This window comes from Rosa chinensis, chromosome 2 (genome assembly GCF_002994745.2).
Source record: "Rosa chinensis cultivar Old Blush chromosome 2, RchiOBHm-V2, whole genome shotgun sequence".
Lineage (NCBI taxonomy): Eukaryota > Viridiplantae > Streptophyta > Magnoliopsida > Rosales > Rosaceae > Rosa > Rosa chinensis.
The window spans coordinates 59306896-59332895 of record NC_037089.1 but is presented as its reverse complement, the minus strand read 5'-3'; the positions used below and the strand labels follow the sequence as shown (position 1 = coordinate 59332895).

General features: G+C 35.9%; 2 protein-coding genes and 1 long non-coding RNA gene across 4 annotated transcripts; 1 reads left to right on the top strand and 2 right to left on the bottom strand.

Annotated features, from left to right (window-relative positions):
• Window positions 1-1264: 1264 nt before the first annotated feature.
• Window positions 1265-1858, bottom strand: LOC112184647 (F-box/FBD/LRR-repeat protein At3g26920-like). Its single transcript, XM_024322894.1, has one exon. The coding sequence runs from the start codon at window positions 1856-1858 to the stop codon at window positions 1265-1267; it is 594 nt and encodes a 197-aa protein (XP_024178662.1).
• Window positions 1859-5623: 3765 nt separating this feature from the next.
• LOC112188547 (probable LRR receptor-like serine/threonine-protein kinase At1g51880) lies at window positions 5624-10046 on the bottom strand. Of its 2 annotated transcripts, none has more exons than XM_024327685.2 (13): window positions 9887-10046; window positions 9243-9780; window positions 8664-9139; window positions 8426-8558; window positions 8229-8300; window positions 8038-8109; window positions 7874-7954; window positions 7527-7681; window positions 7161-7393; window positions 6942-7068; window positions 6761-6829; window positions 6484-6673; window positions 5624-6330 (listed from the first exon to the last, which is right to left on the bottom strand). In XM_024327685.2, exons 1-13 carry the CDS (start codon window positions 9966-9968, stop codon window positions 5922-5924), a joined length of 2637 nt encoding a protein of 878 aa, XP_024183453.1. In that variant the 5' UTR covers window positions 9969-10046; the 3' UTR covers window positions 5624-5921. The 2 variants fall into 2 exon arrangements, with proteins under 2 accessions (XP_024183453.1, XP_040369901.1); XM_040513967.1 differs by having other exon boundaries at window positions 8664-8800.
• A 14298-nt stretch (window positions 10047-24344) lies between these two features.
• Window positions 24345-25599, top strand: LOC121051791. Its single transcript, XR_005806937.1, has 2 exons — window positions 24345-24836; window positions 25045-25599. It is a non-coding gene; the product is annotated as an uncharacterized LOC121051791 (long non-coding RNA).
• Window positions 25600-26000: the final 401 nt, after the last annotated feature.

The window sequence follows — 26000 nt, the reverse complement described above, 5'->3', positions numbered from 1 at the left end:
TTCACGCATATATAATTATGGGGTTATATATCGATTTATTGTGTATAAAATCAGGGGCGTGACAGTTCACACGAACACACGATCCAGGTTAGGTGCTTGGATTATGGGTAATATTCCCTTTAAAGTGAGGTGGTTCTCAACATCGGTTACCCAACTGTGGTAATCCGAGTCTGTTGAGTCAAGCATGGGAAAGTCGAGTCTAGGTTCATTTGACATCCTGAAAATAAGAAGAGAATATATATTAGTTTCTGAGCTAAACTTCCATGAAAACTAAAATAATAAGATTTCCGAGCTATGCTACCAAAAAAACAATTTCCAAGAATCTCTTTTGGATTAAACCAAACAATAATGTTTTAATATGGTCACAATTTGATGCTTACGGACGCTCTTAGTCCAAGCATTATGAACACTCTTAGTTCATACGAACACTCTTAGTTCGTTAAGCGTGAATCCCTACAATTTCGCTTTATTATATAATCGAACCCATGTTCGTATATTGAAAATCCTGCAGGAAATAAAGGAATTTAAAAAACAAGAAAGCAGGAACTTTAATCTTTAAAACTTACTTGTTGAAATTCGAAGCAGATTCGCTTATGAACAACTCCCACTTCGAATGGTGTACAAATCTCAAAACGACTCCAATAGGGCTGAAATTTGGAGGTCAGATAGAAGAGGAAGAGATGAAAAACTTTGATGAAGGAAGGATTTTGATATGAGGTCCCGATCAAGATGTTTCGGGGTATGAAAACAGGCTGATCTGCACAGGAACTAGCATGCTGCTGTGCTGTAGGGGCAGCAGGTGTGCGACGATGCTGCAGGGGTAGTAGGAGGCAGACGGGTGCTCAAGGGCTGTAGGAGCAGTGTACGGCATGGCTAGCAAGGGCTAGGCGCTTGCGGCAGTTTTTAGTGAAAGAAATTTCGGGTGTTAGGGTTTTTTTTTTCTGGCTAGGGCTTGGGTTAGAGTATTGTGCTGATAACGTTTTGTGGATAATTGGATAATTGTATTGTATTCATCTCACCATGAGGTTTATATACGGTTACATCATGTGTACAAAAGGTAATACATAATAGTTATACTAATCAATCACACATTACAAGTATGTCAATCGCATACATTACGAGTCTGTCAATCGTATAATTAAAACAAAAGCTAAGAGCTTGAAGACAGGCTGCTTCAATCTTGTACTTGAAAGCTTTAGATTCAACTCGATAGAGACAAAGCTTCTTTAGTTTGGGAAGGGCACAGTCGTTGAGTTTCAACTTCTCAAGCGAAGGGCATCTGGAAAGGATCGAGGTCCCCGATGATTAGCCCATTCAAATCGACAAAAGTCAATTCCAGCTCCTTTAGACAACAAAACGAGCTCCTTTTTCCTTGAATCAAGTCTCTCTTCAAAACGCACTTATATAAACTCAATGCAACTAACGACCCAACATCAAAAGCAGCCGGAGGAAATTTGTACCATCGTATTCCATAGTTGTAGAAAACAAGCCTTTTGACATAATGTTTGGTGACCAGCTTCATCCAACAGTCAACATGAAAAGTTTGAATCTCGTCGCTAAATCTCCCTCTCAATCTAAAAGAAGGAATGATATGTTTTCGAACTTCATGTTCATGGAATATTCTCAAGGATTCGTCGATGGAAGTTACAATCTCCTCCATTGACTCGTCCAGCCGGCCATCTCGTCTCACATCAAAATCATCAGAGACAGGTAGTGATTTCCATAGTCTCTCCCATGTCCTCGATGCAAAGCTCACGCGAATTGAATCAGATGCCGGCAAGTAGCGAGAGAGAATCTGCTCCATGATGGGCTCCGGCAAGTTGGAGATCCAATCCATGTCGTCCACTATCATGGCCATGTATGAACGATGACGTCGACTAGAAAGAAGACAGAGAAACACGATCATATTTGTAACCTTTGAGACATATATTTTAGGATTAATTTCAGTTTACCCCTTTGAGGTTTGGGGGTGAAATTTCACCCCCTCTACTTCCAATTTTGAATTTTACCCCCTAAACTTTTCAATTTCAATCAGCCGTGTCCAATTTTTACTGTTCCGTCCAAATTGGACGTTAAGTTTGACTTTTGAGGGTTAAAATGGTCATTTCAATATAAAAAAATATAAAAAATAAAAAAATAATTTTTTTTTCTGTTTTATAGTTTTTTTTTTTTTTTCTGTTTCTTCATTTTTTGTTTTTATTTTGTCTCCAACCTATACACCACAAGTTATAATAGGTTTATAAAAACAAAAAAAATACTCTAGGTACGTAGTTGAAAGTCGCTCGCTGGTCTACGATAAAGTGAAGAATTTAGGATATATCCCAAATAAAGTGAAGAAATATCTGTAAAAAATAATTTTACACTTTATCTGTAAATAAATATCTGTAAAAATTGATTTTACACAGATATTTCTTCAATTTATTGAGGATATACAGATATTTACAAATAAAGTGTAAAATCATTTTTTACAGATATTTATTCACTTTATTGGGGATATATCCTAAAATTCTTCAATTTATTGGATATATATCACAAATATCGTAGACCAAAATGATTTTACACAGATATTTCTTCACTTTATTGGGGATATACAGATATTTATTTACAGATAAGTGTAAAATTATTTTTTACAAATATATCTTCACTTTATTGGGGATATATTCTAAAATTCTTCACTTTATCGGAGATATATTACAAATATCGTAGACCAGTTAGTGTCTTTCAACCACCTAGAGTTTTTTTTTGTTTTTATAAATCTATTATAATTTGTGGTGTATAGGTTGAAGACAAAAAAAAACAAAAAAATAGAAAGAAAAAAAAACTAAAAAACAGAAAAAAAATTATTTTTTAATTTTTTTAATTTTTTATGTTGAAATGACTATTTTAGCCCTCAAAAGTCAAACTTAACGTCCAATTTGGACGGAACAGTAAAAATTGGACACGGCTGATTGAAATTGAAAAGTTTAGGGGGTAAAAATTCAAAATTGAAAGTAAAGGGGTGAAATGATGACACTCCCAAACCTCTGGGGGGTAAACTGAAATTAATCCATTTATATAATAGAAAACTACCACTACCTACACTTTTAGCCCATAAATTACCATCAGCAAACTTGTTTTTTTTTTAATTTCCATATGCTAGTGTGCAAGGCCCATGTGCAAGGTATTATCCCTTGCGGTCAGATTCCTTCCATTTTTTAATTATTTCTACTGACAAGTAAATTACGAAACTACCCTTGTGATTTGGATAATGTGAATTAACACTGCTGAATGTCAGTAACATTATGAAAAAAGAATATCTTTACGTTCCATCTTTGTTTTTCTTCAAAACAACTCATTTATTTAATAATTCCAAAACTATTTGTACATATTACAATATGAAACTTGGACACTATCATTTATCTCTGGCTTTGCTGCTTCCACATACAAGCAGTAGTGTACTGAGGATTAGTAGTATGTCACCCCCAGCAGTATACTAGCCCCAGTAGTATACTGACCCTCAGTAGTGTATTGATCCGCAGTAGTGTACTGGCCCCCAGTAGTATACTAGCCTAGCCTGCTCGCGTTTGCTCACTTCAGCATTGCTTTCATTAGCTCCATCCTAATCCAATAAGAAAGTACCATAAACACAAAACTAAACCATTACACAACACCACCAATCCAATAAGAAAGTACCCGCAATAAGAAACTAAAGCTACTGACCCTCAATACAAAACTAATTATCATACTATAGCTACTGAACACACAATCCATTATAGCTTACCCATGCTAAAACCTGTGACAACATGAGGTTAAAGGTACTGACCCTCAGAATTTCTCAACCAAAATTTCTCAGGTAAAGCTACAAATTTCTTTACTGACCTTCAAGCCCTAGTATCGTAGAAGCCTCGCCTCTGGGGTCACACCCTCGCTTCGTTGTCTAGCAAAAAAGCCTCCCGTCGCATGTTTCTTTGCAGCCTCCCTTCGCCGGCTTTGCGCCTCCCTTCGCCGGTTGTTTCACAGCCTCGCTTCGCCATTCACTTAGCCTGTTGCTTCGTCACCTAGCTTCGCCGGAGCTTCATCGCCTAGCTTCGCAGCCTCGCTTGGCCGGCTGCTTCGTCTCCTAGCTTCGCCGGAGCTTCGTCGCCTAGCTTCGCAGCCTCGCTTGGCAGACTGCTTCACCACTCACTTGGCCGGTTGCTTCGTCGGAGCTTGGCGGGCTGCTTCGTCACCTAGCTTCGCCTGAGCCCTAGATCAATTTAGGGAGGATCTAGATTTGGGGAGGGTTTTGATTTTGGGATCTAGATTTTGGGACTGTTTGGATTTTGGATATGTTCTGATTTTTGGGAGAGTGGCATGTTTAGTAATTTTTGTAATATTTGAGTGTTTTTCTTTAGGATGGGCTAACAGGTTGTTGCAATTGTTGGCCGCATGGGATATTAGTTTTAGACTCTGTTATTGGTAAATAACAGTACTATTTTGTAGTTATTGGTAAAAAACTCTTTATATAATTAGGACGCTTATTTCTTGTGGCTTACGGAACTGGAAGACTCTTGGGAATGGGATACCCTTTTATGTACGGACTTGGTCAAGTATAATTTTCCAACGATTAGGATGTTGGCTTTGTAATGAAATGCCCTGATTATTTGGTTAAACAATGAAAGAAAGAAAATCAATTAGTTGAAATTGAATTGGTTTGGTGTGGACTGCTGGAATGAGCTGTCAATATTTCATAATGAATTAGGATTCTGTTTCCTATCTTAATTGGTTGATGACTTGTAGGTAATTGGTACCGAATTCAATACTTACCTTCTTGTACAAAGATGTATCTGTATATATACCTCCACAAGGAGAAAAATAAAACATCATAGAATTCTTAGACTACATCGATCATAGAATTCTTAGACTATCGTTTGGGGTGCAATTGTCAAGATATTTTCGCAAATTAAAAAACCATGAAGCGTCGAGTTGTGGTGTTCTATGTAGATGAAGGTTAACCTTTTCTAGCTTCACAGCATTCAATGAAAATGAGGGTGGAATATCTATTATGATGCTCTTCGGGAAAGCATGTCCAATTAGTGTTAATGACCGGAGTTGGTTACTCGAAATGTTGATCATCTTTTGATTCAAAAGTTCCCTGTAAGTCCCAACTTCTCAAGAAACGGGAATTTATCCATAAGTTGCTGGATATATTTGTTGTGCTGATGGTAGAGCCATTAGCAAACATAATGAACTCATTTAAATGACCATGCACAACAGATTGCTTGAAGCTCTACTGCTCTAGTGACCAGCCATGTAAAACCTCCATCCAGGAAATAACAAAAAGTTTGAAGATTGGCTGCTCTAATATTGTAGCTATATTCCAAATCCGTATCAGAACTCAACGATCAACCTTCTTGAGCTTGGGAAAATCACATATTAAGCTGAACATGCGTGTATTACATTTTTGCAGTAACTTGATTCCAATATTTTAAGTGCAGGGCACCTAGAAAGGAGCTACCCCCTTGGCCCATTCATCCCAACTCTGAACAAGCTAAGCTCTTTTAGGAAACAAGCCAGTGTCCTCTTGAATTATGTAGTTCTTCAATTCAAATGTTAAGTAAAAGTCTATTTTACCGAAGCACCCTCATTTGGGTAGCAATTAAACTTTTCCCAACGAAGAAAAATTTCAAGGTAGTTTTTTCATGTAATGAATCAGAGAAGTGTCATTCGACTACAGGAGACCAAATATAAACAACAACAACAAAATACATTTCTTCCAATTGAAAGCTGATGGATGAGAATTGATAGTTTGGCAGCCTCTCAGTTCTTTTATTCCTCACCAGCCTTTTAACATGGAGTATCATAAGTACAAATTTCAAAACAAGTTGATAAAACAAGTTAATAAAAACACTTAAGAGGGGAAATGAAAATCCCCTGCTTGTGAAATCCACTTTCTGAACAAATTACCTCGCAGAAGGACTGAGTCCAGTATTCATGGAGAACACAATTGATGAATCGGTTGTTCCACTCACACGACTTTCATTTATTCGAGCCAACTCTGCTCCCAAGCACTCTTTGAGTCTTGTCACCACCTCACTCATGTTTGGCCTTCCAGTTGACATTTCAGACATACAATCCCTTGCCAATTCAACAGCCTTCCACGCAGAGTTGATTTCAAAGTCTCCTCGTAACTTAGGATCAACAATACTTTTGATATCCCCATTAGAAAGCATGGAGCTAACCCATTGACTTACATGACTATTCACTTGGGCTGTTCTTGATATCACAGGTCGGCTAGTTATTATCTGCAAGAGAACAACTCCAAAGCTATATACATCACTCTTCTCATTCAACCAGCCTGTTATGTGGTACCTGCAAGCCAAATCATTAGACTCTATTATAGAAGTTAAATCAATTGTATATATTTGTTTCAAACTTGAAAGTTTAAAGGCACTATAAGTGTTGAAGATTTTTAATTCTGAACCAGAATTAATGCATAAATAAGTGATGAAGGTAGGAACTTACTCAGGGTCAAGGTATCCAGGGGTGCCAGCAACAGCTGTTGACATATGAGTGCCTTCGTCAGTTGAGAACATTCTGGATAGGCCAAAATCAGCCAACTTTGCTTGGAAATTTTCGGCTAACAAAATATTTGGTGTCTTCACATCTCTGTGGATAATAGGTGGCTTACAACCATTGTGAAGATACTCCAGTCCTACAATCCAAATTTTCTCTTTTATTATTGCAAATAGAATAGGAGAGCATTGAATAAATTGAACTGAATAAATCTTCACTGGCTAACCTTGTGCTGCATCAGCCGCTATTCTAAGTCGACTTTCCCAAGTCAAGAGAGTTGCATTGCTATCTTCACCTGTTCAGCCAAGATCAGAAAACCAAACTTTGTCTTTAAGATTATAATCAAACTAGGTGGAATCTCATGCACAATGACAAAGCTTTTATTTAATGAGTGACCAAAACCATACCCAAGAGATGCGATTCCAGATTTCCATTGGCCATGTATTCGTAGAGGAGAGCCATGTTCGTTCCTTCATTGCAATATCCAACAAGGCCAGTCAAGTTTCTATGATGAACTCTCATAAGAAGTTTGACCTGCAAATTGAGCGGTCAAGTCATATTTTGTTCCGACATAGGTATAAGTGAGCTCATTAGCTATTCTGCATGGATGAGGTTTTAGGGCATGCCTCTGCTTGAAATTGTTGGTATCCTTGAACTGATGATGGAGAAAGTACTTTCACAGCTACTTGAGTATCATCTACATAGCCATGGTAAACCGGTCCAAATCCACCTTTCCCAAGAATTGTCTGAAAGTTGTTAGTAATTGTCAGCACCTCTGAGTATGTAAATTGTCTCTTCTTGGACTCGAAATTTTCTAATGAATCCATTTGAATGTTGGAATCTGCCACTGCTGTTCCAACTGTAGAGGTAGATCATCAAGAATTTCATTAGCCTATGATGACAACAATTTCTCTCTGTTTACCTAAGAACATGTACTCTAGTCTATAGGTAACCAAACTTTCAACTGTTAGTAATAATTATTACAGCTTTACCTTGTTTTCTTTTTCTTCTCATGCTAAAAAATATAACAACTGATGCTACAAACAGAATAGCAAATCCACCAACTGCTGCTATTATTGGAATGAATACATTGTTTTTCTTCTTTTTGCATGAAATTGCTGCACATAAGTTTTCATTTTCTCCGACCCTAGCATGAATAAGGTTGATGCATATCAGTCATGGAAATTTAGTCGACAATATAGTTTTCAATTTGTATAGTAGATCAACAACGCCTAACAATAGAACCTTTTCCACATCAAAGAATATAAGATTATTATTGAAAACAGAAGGAAATACTCTGATCGAATATATTGCATAATGGTATTGGACAGAAAAAGACCTTAACGATAGTGATCCACTTGTCGATTTTTCGATAAGCATACTTGGAAGTGAACCATTCAGTTTGTTCTTTTCCAAGTTACTGCAGAGATAGAGAAAATTTAGTAACTTATTCTAGATAACCAAGAATCTGCAGAAACAATTAATTCAAATCAAAATACTCACAGGACTTTCAGGTTTGGCAATTTAGTCAGAAACTCAGGTACTGATCCAGTTAAGCTATTGTTAGATAAATCCCTGAATCCAGCCATATACAATTATACATACATTAATTTATAAATTCAGGTACTAATTACTGCGGATATATGTGCATATAAAGTCAGCTAGTGCTAAGTAGTCGAGCTTGGAATACTTACAAAGATTGTAACATGTCAAGATTGGATATATATGAAGCTATCTCTCCTGTCAAGCCGCTCGAGGACAAGTCCCTAATAGCAAGTTTCAAGCAACTTATGAGTGAATCATGTTGACAGCTAGCTAAGTTAAAGCAGTCAGTTAAAAGCATGGTGATGCCTCTAAAAATGAACATATATAAAAGCTAGGATAGACTCACAAGGATGTGATTCTTGGGGGATCGTCCAAGCTACAGTTTAGACCTTCCCAGACGTACTCTTGTGGACCACATGGATCTCCCTGCCAATTTTTCTCAACTCCATATGTTGACTTTATGTTTGTGATTGCAACCACTGTTATTTCCACAGGCATTCATATATATGTAATAGTCAATTTAATCATCCGTAAACAATAAACTAAAATAATCGGCAGGGCAAGTTGAAATGATGAATGTGTACCATCGTCTTGATTAGTTTCTGACTGTGAGAAATCTATGACTCTGAAGTACTCCATGGCATTGAGGATCGGTGGCAGTGTTGAATTCTCAGTTTTGAAGAGTGAGAATGTAAAATTTCCTCCTGTTAACGCTGCTGGGCTGTAAATAGTAATTGTACTCAAGTAACTTGGCACTAGAGGTCCATAAAAAAGTTTGTCATTCAGGGTGATATTGAAGGATCTGGACTCGTTGGCTTTCAACTTCTGGATTTCAGCAAAGTGCATGTACACATAGTATTCAGAAGTTGTATCTGGTGGATTCCAACCGATATACATGGGAGTACTAGAGTTCATCGCAGTGCCTGCAGTACTCATTACTATAGATGGCACTTGGTAGTCATTATGAATTAGGGAATCAACCGTAAGCGAGGTACTTAACTCTCCCCACAAATTGAAGTTGAAAGGCAACCAGATTCGATCAAAAACGTCATAGTCATACCTAAATTGAAAGCACTTTATCAGCATCTAATAAGCAAAACTAATTAATCAGAAATGAACTTTGAAGCAGTTAATTGGTTAATTTATAAATTAGAATGACTGACCTGTATGATTGATTGCTTTGGGAACCAACATCCAAGCGATACTCAACTGCCAGTGAACCACTTTTGGTTATATAAGTTGTGTTTTTTAAAGGCCTCAGTTCCAATGCTGAAATGAATGGTGTTCCAGAGCCTGTGTTCACAAGACATACATGAATGTAGTCTAATGAGGGAATATGAATGACTTCTTTGATGGTACTCGCGGCTGCATTGGCTAGTGTGATTGAATCCCAGAAACTAGGTCCCATGTGCAGATCAAATTTTGGCAGTTTATTTAGCCCATCATAGTTCCCATACACAAAAGTTGCTCTGATCATATATTTAGTACCGCTTGTAATGTTCACTCTGTAACAGTTTCTGGTCCATTGAGGAAAGCTACGAACATGAGCTACTTGCTGCTGATGAGTAGCTTTATATTCAGGCGCAATGCTTTTACTTACGCCGGTGTCAATAAAGGGTTCATCTGAAATGTAGTCAATGCCTGATCCTGGCTCAGAGTAGCTTGAATTTGTTGGTAGCCCACAGTCCAAGCTAATGAAGCCTGAGTTATCAGAAAGTTAGTGAGACATTTATTCACACACAGTTGGTGAGCACATTTAACAATCAAACTTTACATTTCAGGTTATATATGGATAATCAAAGCATACCTGTTTGATCATCTACTGCAAGAACTGAAAGTATAAGAACAAACCCAGAAAGCAATGCAAATGGGAAATGCTTGATTATCATCTTCAAAATATATTAAGCTCCGAACAAGTTCAATATTGAATATCAAACTTGTAATGTATATATATATTGCTCAAGTAGTAGAGATGTAGAAAGAAGGAAATTACTACTAGAAACGTAGTCAATTCATTGTGTCTGAAAGTAATAAGATATGGCAGATTGTATTGCAAGTACTCGACAATAATTCATGGTTTGACTTGTTAAACTCAATCCTGCTATCGTGATTGATACTTCATATGCACTTGCAGACTTTGTAATTACTCTCAGGTCAACAACCAAGTTGCAAGTGGCATATATGAGTTTACTTTGACTGAGATACTCAAAATCCATGCAAATGTTCATAGCTGTCATAGAACCCCTGCGAAAAAGAATCAAAGAAAAAGTCATAGAGATCCAAAAATAAGAATGATTGAACGAACATCTATTAGGGTTGTGTGGTCTGGTGCAAGCCAATGAAATGGAAAAAGAAGTCTCCCGTTAGAAAAGAAATGTAGAAAAGAAATGCAACAATATAAAAAATATAAATATACAAATGTGGATTAAGATTAGGAGGGAGAGTTTCTAATGAGAACCATTAAAATGAGAACTTCATAAAAACTTTAGGATTATGTGTATTCCCCTACTATTTTAAAAATTGTTGAAATAATATTGCATATCTTGTTGTTGTCAAAGTAGGTTTTTAATTTCTTTTTTCTAATTTTCTACTAGAGGTAATATTTAAGCACAATATATATTTTTTTACGGAAATAGGTCAGCCCTTTCATTAAAATTCAGCAAGTAGTACAAAAACAAAATACCTATTTGGAGTCGACAAAAAAAATCATTCCTTATAACCTCATGAAACCCTATTCTAGAAGAATAAAATCCCAAAAACATCCCGAGTACACCCACTTTTTAGGAAACCCACGTACCATTATTCTAACAAAAACCTAGAAATCTCGAAGCAGACATAAAATGGTTTCAACTAAAGCTCTCGTTTTTGCGACCCAAACAAATTAAACAATACTATAGGCCAGAGGCGGAACTACATGGGGGCGGGAGATGGCCCTGGCCCCCCCAAACTTCTGAAAATATACATGTGTGCATCTGTAATTGGTTGTGGATTTAATGAGATTGAGACCATAATCATCATGATTGGCTCCCTCAATTACTCAGCTATGCATGAACTTATGAAAGCAATAAGAAATAATAATATATTTCACACAATTTGTTTATCTAATCTATTAATAAATGCTTGTGAAAAAATAAAAAGAAGATATAAATGAGTGCTGTAAAAGAAAACATTAATACGTAACTTAAAAAATTAAAGTTTGATTTACAACTGATAAATATATCATATGTTAAATTAATTTTTATAATAGATTTTTTTGTCAAAAATACTTCATCATTTTTCGGCCCCCTCACATATAACTTTCTAGTTCCGCCACTGCTATAGGCCATGAAGAACCCAGCCCCATAGCACAAGGTAATCCAGCCCACTTAAAACCCTGGACCGGTAATATTTAAGCACAATGTTAGTATTACGCGATTCCATCAGACGTACGAATAAGTGGATTCCGTTGCAGAACAACCAGTATAGTATCAAAACCTAATTTAGTAGAGATATATCATTTGAGTTAGAAGAATTATCAAACTGACAATTCCATGATGCGATAGATCAAGCCTATCTCAAAGAAAAAGAGGAAAAAATAAAAAAAGTTCTTTCAATTTTGTTTTAGCTATAGAACTCACACGATCACCCTACTAAATGTTGGGACCAATATTCTCCCATTGACAAATGAACGTCACCAACTGCTTGGAAATTTCATCAGAAACTACCTTCACCAAAAACAGAGTTGATTAGAAAGTACTTATAAGTGAGAAGAAGAATTAATTAGGTAGATTATTTGAGAGTATCTCGACTATGATAGGGACTAACCATATGCATGCATGCTCCATAATTTAAGATGCATCACTTAGTCAAAGTACTGGTTTGTTGGATTGATTAATATCCCTTGGCACAATATCTTTCATGGGTTGGACATATAATCATTGTTAAAAAGTCCAAGTCAATCTATGCCGTGTTGCCGCAAGTTGTGGGGCGGAACTGCCTAATTATTTCATACGAATAAACTATCCGAACAAAAGGATATATATCGAGCATGCTTTAGTGACCCTTGACTTTTTGACGTTGAGCATGCTATATATTACGTTAATTAATTCTACATGTTCATTGTGATCACGGCAAGGTGGAACTCATGAAAACTGTTGCGGCACAGGTAGCTAAATTACTATTAGTTGATCGAGTAATGTTAATTTACATCGAATTTTTTTATTTTGTATTATATCACCAACTAGAGACGGAGCCAATCAGACTGGGCTGCATAGCTATCGTACTATTGACTCTTGCTATTATGCCAATGCCTATAAGGCAAATGTAAGTTAAGAGCTGAACATTGTACGAAAAAGAAAAATTAAAACCAACATATAATAAAAGAGATGGCAATTGATTGAAAAATGAGAAACAAGAGAGATAAGTCGACAAAACTGAACATGCAATAGAGAGCGCGACGTGAAATTTTGGAGCTGTTTTTGGATCATTAAAGTAAAATTGAATTATTTAGGACACATTATTAAAGATGTCGGCTGTGTCGTTAAAATAGTCTCTACCCTTTAAAAAATATCATTTACATGTTGAGTGTCCTTATAACCCTTCAAGGACTCCACATAAATTATGTGTCCTTATTTGGTGTCCTTGTAGCCCATAATTGTAGTAATGAGTTGACCAATCATTTTTTTTTTTTGAACCAAGTAATCATTCATTCATCTCAAGCCATAATAACACGGATACATACCTTCCCTTGCCAACGCTAGGGCAAGTTTAGGACGTGATATGCTAGTACTACCCATTAGACAACCAATGGTCACTTATTCAGAAGCAAACCTATAACTATGAAAAAACTAGAGCATAGTAAATAGGCATATTTCAACAATAAATTAATTTTCCTCCTTGCGATCCAAGCTAGGACTAGGAGTTTTGGGTGAGTCCCTCCTCCTGGATCCCAAATTCGAAACCCCATAAATCCATAGCCAAAAACTTGAAGTCCCAAAACATGATTGAATTGGACCACCCAACTTTGTTTGGACACCCAAGAGGGTTTAGGCACCCAAACAGAATTGGGCCTCCAATGCAAAATTGGGCCACAAAACTGATCTGGGCACCCAACCCAAATTGGGTTCACCCTTTGCTGCACTGTTCACGATCGCAGTCTTCAGACTGTGGTTCTGGCAATTGACGTTCGACGTCCCCCTCCAGAAGCGTCTTCACCTCTCCACCTCCTTGTCGTTCATTGTCGCGAGTCCAAGCGTCTTATGCGTCTCGACTGGGTTGGTATTGGACAGTATTTTTAATTGATGAATAAAGTTAATAGGTGAATTTAAATTTTTTTACCTCAACTATCTTCTGTTACTATCACCAATTCATAGCTTCCTAATTATGAATGAGAAACTTATGTCACTAGACCAATTAGTACCGAACATTTACATCATAATTGATAATAATAACAATATAATAATAATTAAGCTCATTAACAAAACTAATTAAAAGGTTGCAACCGAAACAAACGTTTAATTAAAACTTAATATGCGTCGTTCAGCTTAGTGAACCAATTTAATGAAACACTTAGTTTCGTGTGATGTTGGTTTTTAGTTTTGTTGTCTGTTTTGCTGATGAAGAAAGAAAGTCAGTCTCTTCTATTCAATATTTAGAATCTCTAGTTATGTATAATTGAAGTTAAAAATTCACAACTCCAATTGTCCAAAAGCATACGCCTCACGAGGCAGCCAATGCACGCCTCACATCACACTTTCGTATTTGAAAACAGGGAGCGACTGGAATACACCCTATGTAGAGTGTGCCCTCGTGGGCCCTGCAGTCGTGGTTCAATCATGTCCACACGTTTTGAAGTCAAAGGTCAGTGATATAATTGCTTGCTTAACTACCATTATCAGTAAAAACTGACTCCGTCACAGTAATTTCTTGAGGGCGTTTAAGACAATTCCCACAGAATGGTAGTCACGTGCCTTGTCCATCTCTTTTTGCGCTCAATTCTCAATCCCATTCTCACTTCGAGATCCCAAAGAGGCAAAGACCATCAGAGCTCAGAAACAAGGAGAATAAATTACTCCCTCTGATCTGAAAACCCACCTCCATCTCCGTCACTGGAGGTCGTCGTCATCAGTCCACAATCTCAATTCAAATATCAATTCTCAGATTTACTTGCAACAACTTAAAACACCATAAACAAGACAACATAACCAATTCGATAACAGAGCCTTCAATTTCACCATATCAAACCAACCTCAGTTCCATAACTTCTGATCACTAACACAAGAACAAAATGTGATTCTAGTTCGAGATTATACCTTCGAAATCAGAAATCAACTTTAATCAACCCAACTCAGTTCCCAGGACAAGCCTGATGACGAAAACCCAATTTCCCAGTGTCACTGCCGAAGATAAACAGGTGAGTGTGATGCCAACAACCAGAAAGCTTTTCGATTGTTAGCCTATGAGTGCAGCTGAGCAACAAACGAAGCCCAGAAAGGGCGGAGAAGTTGCCGGTGTTGAAGAACACGACGGAGCAGAAGGTAACCCAGAAACCCAATCAGTCAAAATCGTTCGAATTGAAAAAATAATTGGTCTAACGTATAGAGATTGACGAGAGGATGAGTTTTCCTATCACATGCAGCTTAATCGGTGATCGGATTCGCCGGAATTAGTTGAAACTCGCCGGAGGAGACTCGGAGCTTCGAGTCTTCGATTCTCCTTCTTCGTTCAATGCATGGAAAATCAGAGGCCACGGGCGTGACGACGATGACGAGGCGGAGAGAATGCCGGTGGTTCGCCGCTGTCCTATGGCCGGACGGAGTAGCGCCAGTCAGATCCTCTTTGTGGATCTCCAGGTCGCGTCAGGTCAGAGAATTCTGGTTCTCTCTCTCGATCCTTCTGGATGGATCTTCTGATTACATGCCTACTTATAGGCTTTTTCAAATAATATTCGATGGCTGTGATCAGTCGGTGGATTTATGGATGGCTAGGATCGAGCCACGTTGATCTCTGCTTTTCCAAACTATTTTTCTTTAATCTGAAACTTCCAAAAATAGCTTGAAAGTCCGGAAAATTCCCCGAAAATTTCAACGAACTCGTCGTGTCGCTTACTTTATTATCCAATCCTTAAATTGAGGATTTCACTAGTGAATAATTTTAGAAAATATTCTCGAGCACCTTTTCTAAAACCCGAGATCAATAAGTAAATTATCAAACTATCTCAATTAGGCATGATAAACTTTTCTGGGGCTCACAGATAATGTCAAATTTATCAAATTTCAATTTCGATTTTTGAATCGCACAATATTCCTATATGTCTACTAATGTGGTATAACATGTTTATTAGTTGTAATGAAAAGTATACATTCCACGAGTAACTATGTGTAGGAAATAAAATTTATCAAAATCGACTGTAGGGTGTTATCACGATAAGAAGAAATGGTTATGGTCAAAATTTCAGCTATTTTCGTCGTTGTTTGGGTCTCGATCTAGTAGGTCAACCGTAAACATTAAATACCACATATAGCTAACATGCTCATAACCGCTCACTCGTAACTTATTTTTTTAATCTGTCAGCTATCACACTCTCGTGGGTAGGAGCTGTATCAAATAATGTAAAAATTTCAGGAATTTTATCTCCTCAATGGTCGGCTCCCCGTAGGGAAGTAGCTTTTAAAGGGTTGACTGGTTTATTTCATGTCAAAATGACGGCGGATTGGGTTAATTTTTTTTACACAATGCCTACTAATACGCTATAAATAGATGGGTAATATCAAATTTATCGATTTTCAATTTCGATTTTTTGGATTGCACGAAATTTTTATTTGTCTACTAATATGTTGTAACTAGTAGGGCTGCACACGGATTGGGTTGGATCATTTTTGACTCCAAACCATCTCTATGCCAAAGTGAACGGTTTAGGCATTTTGGAAAACCGGTCATAAAAAAAAAGAAGCTCAATCCGACCCAATCCAATCCAATTAAAGATGGTTTGGTTTGGTCGGTTAGGCGGTTTTCACCTATATAATATTAACATGCTATTTATGAAAAAATTCATAGTAAAAATTCAATCTCAAGAATTGAAATTGTGTTAAATTATCTAAATTTAAAATTCAATAATTAAAATCCAAAACATATAGTCCAAAACTAAAACCTAAATTAGATTCAAAGTGATTCACTTATTTAATGACTTAGTCATCAATACTAGCTTAATATGATAGTATTAAAGATCAAAGAATAAGAGATTGAGAGATCAAAGATGTGATATGAAAGGATCTAAAAAATTGTAGCGATTACATACTAAGGTTTTAGGCCTTTGAGCCTTGAATTCAATATGATAGTATATCATTTAAGAATAAAGTTATAACTGGAGATTTAGAACTTACTTAGAACAAACCGGACAAATGAATATATATATATATATATATATATAATAAAAAAAACTTTTTCTCTTGTGTTTCAAACTTACCGGTCGGTTTGGGTTCAGCGGTTGATAGGAGCATTTTAATGCGACGTTTTACTTGCTTTTCCCTACATTTCTTGCGTTATTTCCTTATTAAAACCCTGTTTAGGAAAGTTTTCATTCTTTGATTGGGAAAGTTCCTATTTGTAGAAAGTTTCTATTTTTATAGTTTCTATTTATCATTTTTAGTAAGTTTCCATTTTTGGTAGTTTCTATTTTTCTTATTAGTTTCTATTTTCAGGACCTCCGAGCTAAATATGGAAATGAACTCATAAATGGAAAGATGAGCTTGCGAACACCAAGGGGAGCAAAGATGAAGGTACATTGGAGTAGAAAAATGGAAATGTACTAAAAGATCAATTTTACACATATTCCTACTCCGGCTAGGAGAAACCAAGCCAAGCAAAGAAGAAGGAGCGGCCACCTGACCAAATGAACTTCAAATGAGCTGAAACCTTCCAGATCCATTCTAGACACCCAAAGGATCATTTCTTATGAAGAGTGCCAGAGAAAAATATGAGTGGAAGGCCTTCAAACAATCAGCCCAATTCTCTACAGAAGCAAAACCGGAAAACTGGACCTGTAAGAGGTCCACCAGCATTTTCGGCCCAACCACATGGCAATACATTCTGAAATTTTACCACAATGATCTACACTCATAGTGGAACATTTCATATGAAGAAGTCAAAGGCTAAAACTGAGTTCTTAGTGGAGATAAAAATTAAAGGAATAAAGGAAGAGAAAGTGATCTCACCTAACAAATCCACTAAGTGTTTAAGTGCTCTTACCTAACAAATCCACCAAGTGTTTAAGTGCTCAAACCTAACCCATTATGATTTGTTGAAAGGCCAAATAGTGTTGCTTGGAAGCCTATAAATAGAGACCAATTCACCATTTCCTCTCCATTTTCCTTAGTCACCATTTCCTATAAACATTCCTTCATCCATTCCATCTTCTTTGTCTCTCCATTTCCTTTCCATTTTCCCACAAATTCCTTCATCCATTTCATCTCCTTGTCTCACCATTTCCTCTCCATTTTCCTTAGTCACCAATTCCTTCATCCATCTCATCTTCTTTGTCTCTCCATTTCCTTTCCATTTTCCTTCTCCATTCTCTAGTTGCAAAGTTCTGCATTTTCAAGCAAGGAGAGGAAGAAGAAGAAGGAGCCGTGAAGATCATATCCTCCATCATCCACCTTGAAGGCTTGCTTCCAAGATTCAAGATCCAACCATCTAGCTCTCCATCTCCATCTCCACTCAACGGTGTAATTCGTTCCTTTTCCTTGTAACCTTTTTGGTTTCCTTGTTTGATTTCGTATGAACTTGTTTCTAGTTAACAATAATGTTTAGGGCAAAGTTTAAGCCCAATTTCTATGTTTAAATAAAGTTTTCGAATTCTATAATTGTGATTCTAAGTTGCTTATGTGAGTTTGTTCGATTAAATTTGCTTTACAGAAAACTTTTATATGTTTATCTTATTTGGGTCGACACTTATAGGATTTGCATGTAATTGGTGCTAGGTTTAAGAACATGAAATCGACTTTTCGTTTTGTGTAACTTGAATCAGAAGTAGTAAAGGTTCTGGACAAGAATCGAATTTAATTGAAGAGGATTGCAATTAGGTGGACTTTTCCATAACTAAGTTGTACACTTGAGTTGATAGCCTTTCTCTATGTCTAATGCGTTGAACATGTCATGATTGACTAGCTTTCTAGGGCTTGATTGCATGTTTGATAGGATTAATCTAGGTGCTTTCGCTTAGGTTAATTAGCATTGAAAAGTAAATTATGGGAAATCATTTGCTTTCGAATGTTTCACATGATCAACTCCTCTCTCCTGACTTGGAAGAACAATTATAGGGTTTGAATCGAATTTGATTACATGAAATTGATTTTAATCTTTGTTTCTCATGTTCCACCCTTGTATGTATGTTTTTACATTTTCTTTATTTTATTTATCTTAATTTTCAATTCTATAATTCTTAAACCCCCCTCCCTTTTTATTTTGTTACTTGTAAATATTTCTATTCTTTATTTTATTTTTGTAAATAATACTTTATTTTTAATTCTTTATTTGTTTATACAATTGTATATATTTATATTCTTTATTTGATTTTTGTAAATAATTCTTTTCTTTATTTGTTTCACAATTACAAGTGTACCCTCAATCCCCGGAATAGAACGATCCCTATTTGCTTATACTACTAACGATATTTCAGGGTTAAATTGCGCGCTTGCTTCGAGCGCGTCAGCGGTCTAAGTACAAGAGAAACCAAACCAACCCAGTTCATAAATGGTTTGGTTCAGTATTGAACCAATTTTCAATTTTTAAAGTTAAAAAACCTTAACCAAACCATATTTATCAGTCAGTTTTGGCCTATTTGGCCTGTTTGTACCATGTTTTGCACACCCCTAGTAACTAGTTTATTAGTTGTAATGAAAAGTAAACATTCCATGAGCGACAATGTGTAGCAAATAGACTTTATCAAAATCGACCGTAGGATGTTATCATAACAAGAAGAAATGGTTATGGTCAAAATTTCAGCTATTTTCGTTGTCGTTTGGGTCTCGATCTAGTAGGTAACCCTAAACCTTAAATACAACATAAAACTAATATGCTCATAGCCGCTCACTCGTAACTTTTTTTTTTTTATCTGTCAACTCTCATGCTCTAATGGGTATGAGCAATATCAAAAAATATAAAAATTTAGGAATATTTTATTGATGGTCGGCTCCCCTTAGGAAAGTAGAAGCTTTTAAAGGGTTGACCAGTTTATTTCATGTCAAAATGACGGCAGATTGAGTTAATTTATTTACACAATGCCTACTAATACGCTATAAATAGATGTGTAATATCAAATTTATCGATTTTCAATATCAATTTTTTGGATTGCACAAAATTCTTACATGTATACTAATGTGGTATAACTAGCTTATTAGTTGTATTGAGAAGTATACCTTCCATGAGCAACAATGTGTAAGAAATAGATTTTATCAAAATTGACTATAGCATGTTATCATAACAAGAAGAAATGGTTATGGTCAAAATTTCAGCTATTTTCGTTGTCGTTTGGGTCTCAATCTAGTAGGTCAACTCTAAACCTTAAATACAACGTAAAACTAATATGTACATAACCGCGCACTCGTAACTTTTTTTTTTGATCTGTCAGCTCTTACGCTCTCGTGAATAGGAGCTATATTAAATAATGTAAAAATTTAGAGAATTTTATCTCATCAAGGGTCGGCTTCCCTTAGGGAAGTAGACGCTTTTAAAGGGTTGACCAGTTTATTTCATGTCGAAATGACGGCGAATTGACTTAATTTTTTTACAGAATACCTATTAATACACTATAAATAGATGAGTAATATCAAATTTATCGATTTTTAATTTCAATTTTTTTGATCGCACAAAATTCTTACATGTCTACTAATGTGGTATAACTAGCTTATTAGTTGTATTGAGAAGTATACCTTCCATGAGCAACAATGTGTAAGAAATAGATTTTATCAAAATTGACTATAGCATGTTATCATAACAAGAAGAAATGGTTATGGTCAAAATTTCAGCTATTTTCGTTGTCGTTTGGGTCTCAATCTAGTAGGTCAACTCTAAACCTTAAATACAACGTAAAACTAATATGTACATAACCGCGCACTCGTAACTTTTTTTTTTGATCTGTCAGCTCTTACGCTCTCGTGAATAGGAGCTATATTAAATAATGTAAAAATTTAGAGAATTTTATCTCATCAAGGGTCGGCTTCCCTTAGGGAAGTAGACGCTTTTAAAGGGTTGACCAGTTTATTTCATGTCGAAATGACGGCGAATTGACTTAATTTTTTTACAGAATACCTATTAATACACTATAAATAGATGAGTAATATCAAATTTATCGATTTTTAATTTCAATTTTTTTGATCGCACAAAATTCTTATATGTCTACTAAAGTATAACTGGTTTATTAGTTGTAATTAAAAGTATACCTTCTATGAGCAACAATGTGTAGGAAATAGACTTTATCAAAATTGACCGTAGGATGTTATCACAATAAGAAGAAAATTTCAGCTATTTTCGAAGTCGTTTGGGTCTTGATCTAGTAGGTGAACCGTAAACATTAAATACCACATATAGCTAACATGCTCATAACCGCTCATTCGTAACTTATTTTGATCTGTCAACTATCACACTCTCGTTGGTAGGAGCTGTATCAAATAATGTAAAATTTTCGGGAATTTTATCTCCTCAATGGTCGGCTCCCCTTAGGGAAGTAGAAGCTTTTAAAGGGTTGACCGGTTTATTTCATGTCAAAATGACTGCGGATTGGGTTAATTTTTTACACAATGCCTACTAATACACTATAAATAGATGGGTAATATCAAATTTATTGATTTTGAATTTCGATTTTTTGGATTGCACAAAATTTTTATTTGTCTACTAATGTGGTGTAGTATACATTCCATGAGCAACAATGTGTAGGAAATAGACTTTATCAAAATCGACTGTAGGATGTTATCATAACAAGAAGAAATGGTTATGGTCAAAATTTCAGCTATTTTCGTCGCCGTTTGGGTCTCGATCTTGTAGGTCAACCCTAAACCTTAAATACAACATAAAACTAATATGTTCGTAACCGCTCACTCGTAACTTATATTTTCGATCTGTCAGCTCTCACGCTCTCATGGGTAGGAGCAATATCAAATAATATAAAAATTTAGGGAATTGGCTCCCCTTAGGGAAGTAAAGGCTTTTAAGGGTTGACCGGTTTATTTCATGTCAAAATGACGGCGGACTGGGTTAATTTTTTTATACAATGCCTACTAATATGCTATAAATAGATGGGTGATATCAAAATTTATGGATTTTCAATTTTAATTTTTTGGATTGCACAAAATTTGACATGTCTACTAATGTGGTATAACTAGTTTATTAATTGTAATGAAAAGTATACCTTCCATGAGCAACAATGTGTAGGAAAAAGACTTTATCAAAATCGACTGTAGGATGTTATCATAACAAGAAGAAATGGTTATGGTCAAAATTTCAGCTATTTTCGTCGTCGTTTGGGTCTCGATCATACAACATAAAACTAATATGTTCATAACCGCTCACTCGTAACTTATTTTTTTGATCTGTCAGCTCTCACGCTCTCGTGAGTAGGAGCTATATCAAATAATGTAAAAATTTAGGGAATTTTATCTCATCAAGGGTCGGCTCCCCTTAGGGAAGTAGACGCTTTTAAAGGGTTGACCAGTTAATTTATGTGGAACTGACGGCGAATTGGATTAGTTTTTTTTACAAAATACCTATTAATACGATATAAATAGATGGGTAATATCAAATTTATCGATTTTTAATTTCAATTTTTTTGATCGCACAAAATTCTTATATGTCTACTAAAGTATTACTAGTTTATTAGTTGTAATTAAAAGTATACATTCCATGAGCAACAATGTGTAGGAAATAGATTCTATCAAAATTGACCGTAGGATGTTATCATGATAAGGAAAATGGTTATGGTCAAAATTTCAGCTATTTTCGTCGTCGTTTGGGTCTCAATCTAATAGGCCAACCCTAAACCTTAAATACCACATAAAACTAATATGCTCATAACCGCTCACTCGTAACTTATTTTTTCGATCTTGTCAACTCTCACGCTCTCGTGAGTAGGAGCTATATCAAATAATGTAAAAATTTAGGGAATTTTATCTCATCAAGGGTCGGTTCCCCTTAGAGAAGTAGATGCTTTTAAAAGGGTTGACCGGTTTATTTCATGTTGAAATGACGGCGAATTGGGTTAATTTTTTTACACAATACCTACTAATACACTATAAATAGATGGGTAATATCAAATTTATCGATTTTCAATTTTGATTTTTTGGATTGCACAAAATTCTTACATGTCTACTAATGTGGTATAACTAGCTTATTAGTTATAATGAAAAGTATACCTTCCATGAGCAACAATGTATAGGAAATAGACTCTATCAAAATTGACCGTAGGATGTTATCATAACAAGAAGAAATGGTTATGGTCAAAATTTCAGCTATTTTAGTGGTCGTTTGGGTCTCGATCTAGTAGGTCAACCCTAAACCTTAAATATAGCATAAAACTATTATGTTCATAACCGCTCACTCGTAACTTATTTTTTCGATCTGTCAGCTCTCACGCTCATGTGAGTAGGAGCTATATCAAATAATGTAAAAATTTAGAGGATTTTATCTCGTCAAGGGTCGGCTCCCCTTAGGGAAGTAGACGCTTTTAAAGGGTTGACCAGTTTATTTCATGTCTAAATGACGGCGAATTGGTTTAATTTTTTTACACAATACCTATTAATAAGCTATAAATAGATGGGTAATATCAAATTTATCAATTTTTAATTTCAATTTTTTAGATCGCACAAAATTCTTAATTATATGTCTACTAAAGTAGTTTAACTAGTTTATTAGTTGTAATTAAAAGTATACCTTCCATGAGCAACAATGTGTGTGAAATAGATTTTATCAAATCCGACCATAGGATGTTATCATTATGGTCAAAATTTCAGCTATTTTAGTCGTTATTTGGTTCTCGATCTACTAGGTCAACCCTAAACCTAAAAGATCAGATAAAACTAAAATGTTCATGACCACTTACTCACAACTTATTTTTTCAATCTGTCAGCACTCACACTCTCGTGGGTATAATCTATATAACTTAATATAAAAGATTTAGAAAGTTTATCTCTTCATAATTTAGCTCCCCTTAGTGAAGTACAAGTGTATAGAGGGTTTACCGCTTTATTTAACGACTAAATGAAGACAGATCGGGTTAATTTTTTTATAGGATAATTAATAATATACTATAATTAGATGAGTAACGTCGAACTGATTGATTTCCAATTCAATTATTTGGATTGCACAAAATGCTTACGTTCCTACTAATGTAGTCTAATTTATTAGTTCTATATAAATGTATATCTTCTATCACAAACAAGGCGGAGGAAATAGAATTTATCAAATTCAACCGTTAGATACTATTACGATAGAAAGATATGGTTATGGTCAAAATTTCAATTTTTTTCGTCGTAGTTTGGGTGTCGATCCACGTGGTCAACTATAAACCTAAATACACATAAAACTAATATTCACATAACCACTTATACGCAACTTCTTTTCTTGAGCTATCAGCTCTCACACTCTCGTGGACAAAAGGTATATCAACAAATGTAAAAATTTTAGAAATTTTATCTTCTTGTTGTTTCGCTCTAAGGCTCCTCTTAGATAAGTATAAGCATATAAATGGTTGGCCGCTTTAATTGATGTTGAAAGGACGGCGGAACGCCTTAATTATTTTTTATACTTTACCTATTAATATGTTACAAATAGATGAGTAATGTCAAATTTATTGATTTTCAATTTCGATTATTTGGATCGCACAAAATCTTTATATATCTACTAATGGGATCTAAGTTGTTTATCAGTTGTATAAGATAGTATACTGTGAGCCCCAAAAAATATTTAAGAAGTGAAAATGCAATTAGTCGAGATTGAGTTTACGATCTAGGTAATTATAAAAGGTACTCGAGAATATTTTCAGAAATTTTTATAAGTGAAATCCTTGATTTAAAAGTTGGATAATAAAGTACACAAAAAGATGAGTTTGTGAGAATTTTCGGGAAATTCCTCGGATACCCGAGCTATTTATTGTTATTTTTTGAAGTTTTGGAATTATGGAAAATCATTTAAGAGAAATAGAAAATATCGCGGTGCAATCTGAGCCATTGAAATTATTCAATGCTTGATCTTAACCGTAGAAATTCATTTAGAAGGGGGTTTTAAAGACCAGATGGGATTGTATGACCCAGAAGCTTCAAGCTTCTCGAACACGATCTCACGACCCGGCGACGGTGAAACTTGACCCGACCTCACGTCTCGATTTCGGCCACCTTAGATCGACGGACCAATGGCGACTGATCCCTCTCGGCGGCGTGGTGCAAGCCGTGACCTCAGATCATCCAATCGACAGCGGTACGACGTCCAGAAGCCTCTGCAACTCCGCTAGCTTTCTAGCAATTTCCGGCGACTCCAGTGGCGGTGCAGCTTGCATGTTGTACGGAGGTTGGTCTACTCGTCGTGCTCTACACGTCTATGCAAGTAGTGCTTCAATTCGATTAGGTTTTGGAGAAATTGTATTTTGGGTGCTTCGGATTTTTACTGTGATTGCAGTTTCCGGCAGCAATTCTGGACTTCTGACTCTTTTTCGGTAGCTATATATCCTGGTCCCAGAACTCGGAAGGATGATAGGTCGAACCAGATGATTGGCCGAGCTGAGTTGATAATCTTGGGTAAGTTCTACAGTCGTGGTGCCGCTGTCGTGGTGGCAGTTTCGATCTTCATTGGTTTTCTTAATTTTGATTTGTGCTGTGAGTTGTGTTGCACAACTTGTGTATTGATATTTGGTTGAATTCATAACAATTGAATTCATTTACTTGCTTAATTTTGATTTGTGATGTGAGTTGTGTGGTTGAATTCATAAGCACATAATTCGTGTAGTTTGGAAATGAGAACAAATGGGAGAAGACACACGAAAGCGGCCAAAGTTTCAGGGTATGGTCGAAGGTTCGGAGGAAGATGAGTCATGACTCATGAGACCCTTTCAAGGAGGTGATTGAGGCAATACAATAATAACATTTGGAGCTATATGTCCAAGAATCAAACACATAGCTTCTGGGTTTGTCATTCCTCCACCGACTGTTCTCTCACCTCCGAGTTCTCACTCAACTTCAACCGATGTGTGGGTGTCAGTCTGCACTCAGTGCCTTCCTCTTCGATTAGGCAGACCACGACTGATTGGCACGTGAATGACCATTTCACCCCTCCATTGAGAGGGATGGCGCCACAGTAAAGAGTTTTTTACCCACTGTAGCTACCTTGTCGTTTGCGAAAGATTTAATGACCATTTTGCCCTTCCGTTTGGGGCGCATCATACGCAGGGCGCATTCCATAAATTTCCTTGAAAACAATGCTCAGATCCTATAGACCCATTTTGGTTTAGTCACAAGGCATCTGCCCACTGTTTGTGTATGCAGAGAGGCTCCAAAAGCCCACTATTGACAAACCGGCCACTTGATTAATCTTACCAAGCTCTTTGTTTTGCTGACTCTGCAATTAGTACAAAGTACAAACTGTTAATTAAAGTTACACTGTTAAAAGTTCAAAAATGGATTTTTCACCAAAAATTTATAAACTTATAAGGCAAAATAGTCAAATTACCTCCTAACTTTTCTTATGACTGTCGATTTACCCCTGACATTTCAATTTTGATTATTTACACCCTCACTTTTCTAAATGTTGCCAATTTACACCCTATAGTAAAATTTTAGACTTTCCATCCAATTTCTCCCTTAATTTGGTTAGCATGTGAGGGGCATTTTCATCTCTACAATTGTCACACAAAAAAAATAATTAAAAAAACAAAAAAAGAATACAAAATTACTTTGTTAAAAAAT

Bases quoted from the DNA above. Each gene is read 5' to 3' on its own strand.
- LOC112188547 (XM_024327685.2), bottom strand. From the start codon at position 9,968: ATGATAATCAAGCATTTCCCATTTGCATTGCTTTCTGGGTTTGTTCTT. The intron at 8,301-8,425 runs GTGAGTCTATCC...ACTTGCTATTAG, and splicing joins CCCCCAAGAATCACATCCTT to GGACTTGTCCTCGAGCGGCT. The intron at 8,110-8,228 runs GTAAGTATTCCA...GGCTGGATTCAG, and splicing joins CTTGACATGTTACAATCTTT to GGATTTATCTAACAATAGCT.
- LOC112184647 (XM_024322894.1), bottom strand. From the start codon at position 1,858: ATGGCCATGATAGTGGACGACATGGATTGGATCTCCAACTTGCCGGAG.